At 38.3% G+C, this 8,244-nt stretch overlaps 1 protein-coding gene across 4 annotated transcripts in view; it reads left to right on the forward strand.

Annotated features, from left to right (window-relative positions):
- The window catches only part of CFAP70 (cilia and flagella associated protein 70), a 103,235-nt gene that overhangs the window by 41,056 nt on the left and 53,935 nt on the right, over window positions 1-8,244 (forward strand). For 3 of the 4 annotated variants that reach the window (XM_017519539.2, XM_017519540.2, XM_037735222.1), the window contains exons 11-12: window positions 7,055-7,225; window positions 7,811-7,891. In XM_017519539.2, coding sequence (XP_017375028.1) covers window positions 7,055-7,225; window positions 7,811-7,891 — 252 coding nt within the window. The remainder of the gene's footprint in view (window positions 1-7,054; window positions 7,226-7,810; window positions 7,892-8,244) is intronic. The other variant, XM_017519542.2, reaches the window with a different exon arrangement.

Genomic DNA, 8,244 nt, shown 5'->3' on the forward strand with positions numbered 1-8,244 from the left:
GATATGTTGAAGCAGGGGTTGCAAGTGGTAGGTAGAATCAAAGATTTTCTGATTTGCAATTGTTAAGGAAGAAAGGCTTTGTTTAAAAATTGGGGGTCAGTAGAAAAATGTTAACTGGCTAGAGGGAGTGACTTTCTCCAAGCACCCCAGGAAGAAATTTGGAACAAAGGACCATATAGTTCAGTCTTCCCTTTCGCCTTAGCTGGGGTCTGATCCATTCAGCTGATCTGAGTGCAGTGCTGGGTAATCCTTTCAGTGGTTCCTCAGTGGGGTCTGAGGCTCAGAAAGACAACTCAGGGACATATATTAAGATGTTATATTTAGTTTCTATAAAGCAAACATCTCTTGAACTTTAACTTCCTTGGCTATTGTTTTAGACTACTATTACCTTCTTGTTTAAGTTACTTATTTATTTCTGGGGCTAGCTAGGTGCCTAGAATTTCTTTTGAAGGAACTTCAGAATTTTTCATTATTTCCATGCCTCAGGGGCACAGGCCTCTAAAAAGAGGATTCTTGCTCCATCTCTGTAAAACAACTTTCATTCACTGCTAGTAAAAGCATAAATTGATAAAAACTTTTTGCAAAAATATTTATTGTCCATATGTATTCAGAAGCTTGAAATACTTATATCCTTTCCAATAGGACTTCTCCTTCTAGGAAACTATTTCAAGAGAATAATTGGAAGTGTATCCAAACCTTTCTACATGAAGATACTCTTGGTGAATCTGAGGGAAACAGTGTATCATAATAGAAAAGTTATGAGCTTTGATAACCCACTGAGGCAGCCTAGAGTTTGAATTCTGGAATTGCCATTTACTAGCTGGATGACTTTAGGCAAGTGACTAAATTTGTCTCACCTTTACTGTATTCATCAGTAAAATGGAGGCAATACTTGTTTCTTAGAATTGTTTTACCTATTAAATGAGATGAAATTTATAAAGCACTAGGAATGTAGTTGGCACACAGAAAATTTTAGCTTTCACTTTTATTATACACATATGATAGGGGAATTTTCTGCATATATTAAAAATTACCCTCATGAAAAATTTTAAAACATGAGAGAATGCATATCATAGTCTGTTAAATGAAAATCAAAATATAAATTTGATTACATTTTTTACAATAATTAAAATATATATAGAGAACATTGGAAAGGAAGAATCTCTGGCTATGGCCAAGTGAGGAGGTTGACAAATCATTTCCCCACAAAAGCAACCATAAAGCTGGACAAATTGACAAAAAGCCATTTCACCATCCTTGAAATTGACCAAAAGCATCAATAAGCTGAGAAGTACTGATGCATGAAAAGCTAAGGAGTTTGAGGCCTTCTTGTCTAGGGCTTTTCTGCCTTCCCCACTCTCATCTTTACTCAAGAATACATGAAAGAATGATCTAGTGGGGGTGAGATGAATGCCAAACCCCATCCCTACTCTATCTCATTACAATCATGATGGAAGGCAAAGGGGAAGCAGGCATGTCACAAGGTCAGAGAAAGAGCATAAAAGAGGGGAGGGTGGTACCAGATTATGTTTAACAAGCAGATCTCTTTGTAACTAACAGAGTAAGAACTCATTACTGCAAGGATAGCACCAAGCCATTTATGAGGGATCTACCCCATGACCCTGACACATCCCACCAGGCCCTACCTACAACATTGGGAATCACATTTCTTTTTTCTTTCTTCCTTTTTTTTTTTTTTTTGAGACATGGTCTTCTCACTCTGTCACCCACTGGAGGGGGATCACATTGTTCAATATGAGCTTTCTAGGGGATAAAGATCCAAACTATATCAAAATGGCAATGTTGGTGGAAGGCAACCAACAAACTTGTAATGAGAGTCCCAAGAGGGAAGAGTATAAAGACATAATAATGTCTGAAAATATCCCACATTTGATGAAAGCATTAATTTACAGATCCAAGGAGTTCAGAAAATTCCAGGATCAGCACACAGAGACCCCAAATTTACACATTTTATGTAGTCAAGTGAAGGAGAGAGACAGAGGATATCACGAATGCAACAGGAGAAAAACAACTCATCACCTACAGGGGAGAATCAGTATGGTTAATTGCTGATTTTTCATCTGAAACAGTGGAAGCCAGAAAGCAATGGAATAACATACAGGTATTGATCAACTTACTACCTATGCAACTTACAACCATCCGACTTTACGACCACCATCGCTAGCCACGACTGCTCCGCGTCTGGCAGCGCAAACGTTGCCCAACTGGGCGTACGACAGTGCGGACCAGCTTCCGGCAGCACTACCATCTCTGCGTGCATATAGCTGACTCAACTTACGACCAAATCATGTTACGACCGGTCTGTCGGAACCAATCGTGGTCGTAAGTCGAGCACTAGCTGTATGTGCAATTCTGAATGAAACACACACACACACACACACACACACACACACACAGCCAATCAAAAACAAAGGTAGGGCTGGGCACAGTGGCTCACACCTGTAATCCCAGCACTTTCAGAGGTAGAAGTGGGTGGATCACCTGAGGTCAAGGAGTTTGAGACCAGCCTGGCCAACATGTTGAGACCCTGTATCTACTGAAAATACAAAAATTACCCGGATGTGGTGGTGCATGCCTGTAATCCCAACAGCTAGAGAGGCTGAGGCAGGAGAATTGCTGAGGTAGGAGGTTATAGTGAGCCAAGATTGCACCACTACACTCCAGCCTGGATGACAGAGTAAGACTCTGTCTCAATTAAAAAAAAAAAAAAGGCAAAATAAATATATCTTCAGATAAATCCTGAAAGAATTTGTTGCTAGGAAACTTACCTTGCAAGAAATACTAAAAGAAGGCTTTCAGCTTGAAAGGAAATGACACCAGTTGCTAACTTGAATCCATAAGAAGAAATGAGGATTACTTGAAATGGTTAAATATAAGTGAATATAAAGGAGTTTAGAAATAGAACTTTTTCATTTTTACTCTTAACTTCTTTAGAAGACATGATCGGATAAAGTATTAATTATATTATTGGATTAACATATAGATTTAATTTATATTATAATAGCATGAAGGAGGATAGAATGGAGCTATAGTGGAGCCAAGTTTCTGTATTTTACCAGAATTAAGTTAGTATTGATGTGAAATAGACTGTGATTAGTTAGGATGTATATTGTAATCCCTAAGTAACCACTAAGAAAATTGTGTGTGTATACATATAGATATGTACATATATATATGTGTATGTATATATATTATGTATATATTTATGTATATATCATATATATATCTCAACAAAGGAATTAAATGGGATATCACAAATATTTATTTAACATGAGATAGTTAAAGGAAGGACAGAACAACAAAAAAAACCAGATGACAAGTAGAAAACAAATAGCATGGAAAATAAAAATCTAAGTATTTCAAAACAATGATATGTAAGTGGTCCAAACACACTGATAAAAGGTTAGAAATTATTAAATTGGATTTACAAAAAAATCAAGATTCAACTATATACTATTTAAAGTAGACACACCTTAGATTCAAATACACAAAAGGTTGAAGTAAAAAGGTACAAAAGATATACTATGCAAACAAAAAATATAATAGCTGAGTAACTACAGTAATACCAGACAAAATAGTTTTTAAAACTAGAAATACATGTTACTGAAGACATAGTGGCATGTTACAATGATTAAAGCATCAATTCATTAGGAAGACAGGACAATTGTAAGTGTATATGCAACTAACAATACAACACAATCACCTCATAATACTTGAAGCAAAACCCAACAGAATTGAAAGCAGAAATAGTCAATTTGGCAATAATATTTAGAAATTTCACTATTCTATTCTCAATACTTGAAAAGACAACTATATAGAAAATCTGGCCAGGCACAGTGGCTCAAGCCTGTAATCCCAGGACTTTGGAAAGCTGAAATGGGTAGATTGCTTGAGCTCAGAAGTTGGAGACCAGCCAGGCAAAATGGCAAACCCCCATCTTTACAAAAAAATACAAAAATTAGTTGAGTGTGTTTGTATATGCCTGCAGTTCCACTGCTTGGGAGGCTGAGGTGAGTGGATCACTTGAGCCCAGCAGGTGGTCAAGGCTGCAGTGAGCCATGATCATGCTACTGCACTCCAGCTTGGGTGACAAGAGTGAGACCCTGTCTCAAAAAAACGAAAACAAGAATATCTATGGTAAATAAAAACTTACCATACAATCCAACAAATCACTTCCAGGAATTTCTAAGAGAAAAGAAAACCTGCATTCACACGAAGACATATACTGTGAATGGGGTTTTTTTTTTGTTGTTGTTTTTGTTTCGTTTTGTTTTTGAGACGGAGTCTTACACTGTTGCCAGGCTGGAGTGCAGTGGCGCGATCTCAGCTCACTGAAACCTTCTCCTCCTGGGTTCAAGCAATTCCCCTGCCTCAGCCTCCTGAGTAACTGGGACTACAGGCACATGCCACCATGCCTGGCTAATTTTTTTTTTTTTTAATTTTAGTAGAGAGATGGGGTTTCACCATGCTGGCCAGGATGGTCTTGATCTCCTGACCTCATGATCTGCCTGCTTCGGCCTCCCAAAGTACTGGGATTACAGGCGTGAACCACCATGCCCGGCCATATGTAAATGTTTATTGCAGAATTATTTATAATAGCCAAAAGCTCACAATAATCCAAATGTCTACAGATAAACAAAATGTGGTATATCTAAACAAGGGAATACTGTTTTGCAGTGAAAAGGAATGAACTACTAATGGTGTAAAATCCTCAAATCACTGAATCGTGTACTTTAAATGGGTAACTTATATAAATGTGAGTATTGATAAAGTTGGGTTTTGTTTTGTGTTGAGATGGGGTCTCTGTCACCAGGCTAGAGTGCAGTGGTACTATCAGTAGTAGTTCAAGTACTGCAGCCTTGAACTACGGGGCTCAAGTGATCCTCTACCTTAGCCTCCTGAGTAACTGGGACTGTAGGCATATGCTTCCACATCCACCTAATTAAATTTTTTTTTTTTTTTTTTAAAGACAGAGGCTCGTTGTGTTTCCCAGGCTGGTGTCGAACTCCTGGGGTCAAGCAATCCTCCTGCCTTGACCTTCCAAAGTACTGGGATTACAGGTGTGAGCCACTGTGCCCAGCCTGTTTTCTAAAAAGTAAATTTGGATCAGGTGTGGTGTCTCATACCTGTAGCCCCAGCACTTTGGGAGACTGAGGTGGGCAGACCATTGAGGCCAGGAGTTTGAAACAAACCTGGGCAACATGGTGAGACCTCATCTCTACAAAAAATACAAAATTTAGCTGGGGTGGTGGTGTGTGCCTATAGTCCCAGCTACTCAGGAGGCTGAGGTGGGCTGATGGCTTGAGCCCAGAAGGCAGAGGTTGCAGTGAACTGTGATTGTGCCACTGCACTCCAGTCTAGGTGACAGAGTGAGACTCTGTCTCAAATAAATAAATAACTAAAATAATAAGTAAAAAAGTAATGAACCAACTGATACATGCTATAGCATGGATGAACCTCAAAAACACACTAAGTAAAAGAAGGCAGATGGAAAAGACTGTATTTTATGATACCACTTACATGAAATGCTCTTATTATAGAACATACTCCAGAGATGTTAAAATTTGAGAAAGCTTATGTCTTTGAATCAATGAAATATAGTATTTATCACATAGGTGGTAGGATTGTGAGTGATTTTTAATATTTACAATTAACATTGTTGGATTGTTTTCAAACAACTTTATTGAGGTAAAATTGATAAATAAACTGCATATATTTAAATTGTACAATTTTAAAGTTTTGACATATCTGTACATCTGTGAAACTATCACCACAATCAAGATAGTGAACTTAGACGCATTAGCTCCCAAAGTTTTTGTGTCTTCTATTATTCCTTTGCCCACTTTTGTCCACCCCTTCCCTCTCCCCTGGCTTCCTTTGGTCTGGTTCTTTTCATTCAACATAAATTATTTTGAGAATCATCCATGTTGTCTAATTAAAAAATTGTTTATTTAAAAAGAGAATTTTTAGGGAAAAAATTGTTATACAATCCTTTTCTAGTGATTTATCTATAGTTTGAATTTTTCCATACAAAGGTTTTGCTTTGAACTTTTTAAACTTGCCTTATCCTTCCAATTATAACTGCTAGGTCATGGTAACTAAATAGATACTATTTCTTATATAGAAGTGAATTCAACCTCTTAATGTTAATTTAATTTTTTTTTTTTTTTTAAATGGAGTCTCGCTCTGTCACCCAGGCTGCAGTACGCCATCTCAGGTCTCTGCAACCTCTGCCTCCCAGGTTCAAGTGATTCTCCTGCCTCAGCCTTCCCAGTAGTTGGGATTACAGGCATGTGCCACCACATCCGGCTAATTTTTGTATTTTTAGTAGAGACGGGGTATCACCATGTTGGCCAGGCTAGTCTCAAACTTGTGATCTCAAGTGATCCGTCTGCCTCAGTCTCCTAAAGTGCTGGGATTACAGATGTGAGCCACTGCACCCAGTCTTTTTTTTTTTTTGACAGGGTCTCGTTCTGTAGCCCAGGCTGGAATGTAGTGATACAGTTAGTCATGGTTCACTGCAGCCTTGACTGCTTGGGCTCAAGTGATTCTCCCACCTCAGTCTCCCCATTAGCTAGGACTACAGGCATGTGCCACCAGACTTCGCTGATTTTTTTGTTTGTTTTTATAGAGATGAGGTCTCACTATTTTGCCTAAGCTGGTCTCGAACTACTGAGCTCACGTAGTCCTCCTGCCAAAGTGCCCGGATTACAGGTGTGAGCCACCATGTCCAGCCTAATTTGAAATTCTTTGTCAAAGATTAAAAGCATTCTGATTATAAGAGTTATGAGACACCAGAATCAAGCCAGGTTGTAAGGTCTCCTCTAAATCCTTTAAATGATATAGTAGGCAACTAACTTTCTGTGGTGATTTTTTCTGTTCTAAAAGGAGGGAAATACAATGAATTTTTTCAGGTTCCTTCTCTCTCTCTGATGTTAAATGCTGAAATTGTTTGGAAAACTAAATGATAAAAAAAAATAACGGCTTTCTTTCAAGTTTGTCTCATGTATTGCTTTTGTTTTTTGTTTTTCAGACCAAGTGTTTATTCAGCTTGTTCCGGGATATTGGCCATCATTTGATTCATAATAATAAAATAGGAGGAATTAATTCTGTACTGCCCAAAGCAGCTGTTTCTAAGACTCTGAAAGAAGATAAACCAGTGAAAGAAAAAGATATAGATGGAAGGCCTAGGCCTGGAGATATGGTATGTTGTTGAAAAGGTGATGATTTTGCCTGTTAGTTTACATTCCAGAGGCTTCACTGATTTCTCAATTGGTGACTTGTATTAATGTTAGTTTGCATTTTTAAAAAATTTTACTTTAGGTTCTGGGATACATATGCAGAATGTATATTTGTAGGATACATTTGCAGAATGTAGGTTTGTTACATAGGTATATATGTGCTATGGTGGTTTGCTGCACCTGTCAACCTGTCATCTAGATTTTAAGCCCTGCATACATTAGATATTTGTCCTAATGCTTTCCATCGCCTTGCCTCTCACCCCCAACAGACCCCGGTATGTGATGTTCCCCTCCCTGTGTCCATGTGTTTTCATTGTTCATTTGCCACTTAAGAATGAGAACATGCAGTGTTTGGTTTTCTGTTCCTGTGTTAGTTTGCTGAGAATGATAGTTTCCAGCTTCATCCATGTCCCTGCAAAAGACATGAACTCATTATTTTTTATGACTGCAGTTAGTTTGCATTTTGATGCAATGTAGAGATCATTGTTCTTATCACTATGAAGACCGTGTAGGAATTCAGTTTTTGAGGTGTGTTCATTTTCTTTCAGCAGGCACCTAGTATAAAATCTCAGAGCTCAGATACTCCTTTGGAAGGTGAACCCCCTCTAAGTCACAATCCTGAAGGACAGGTAACTATGCATAAAGTTTGGAAAATTAAGATTTAAGTTAACCGGACCTGTATTAAGCAAGTATTTTCATTGGAAAATGCTCAGGGCAGGATGTTAGTTATCATCCCGTATTTGTCCATGACCAATTTATTACTTTGGGCGAATTTTTTTGTCTTGTTGAAACTGTAAAATAAACTGATACTGGGTTAATTATAAGGTCCTTTCCAGCCGGGCGCGGTGGCTCACGCCTATAATCCCAGCACTTTGGGAGGCCAAGGAGGGTGGATCACGAGGTCAAGAGATCGAGACCATCCTGGTCAACAAGGTGAAACCCCGTCTCTACTAAAAATACAAAAATTAGCTGGGCATGGTGG

Source organism: Cebus imitator, unplaced genomic scaffold (assembly GCF_001604975.1).
Source record: "Cebus imitator isolate Cc_AM_T3 unplaced genomic scaffold, Cebus_imitator-1.0 Scaffold755, whole genome shotgun sequence".
In the NCBI taxonomy this organism is placed as follows: Eukaryota; Metazoa; Chordata; class Mammalia; order Primates; family Cebidae; genus Cebus; species Cebus imitator.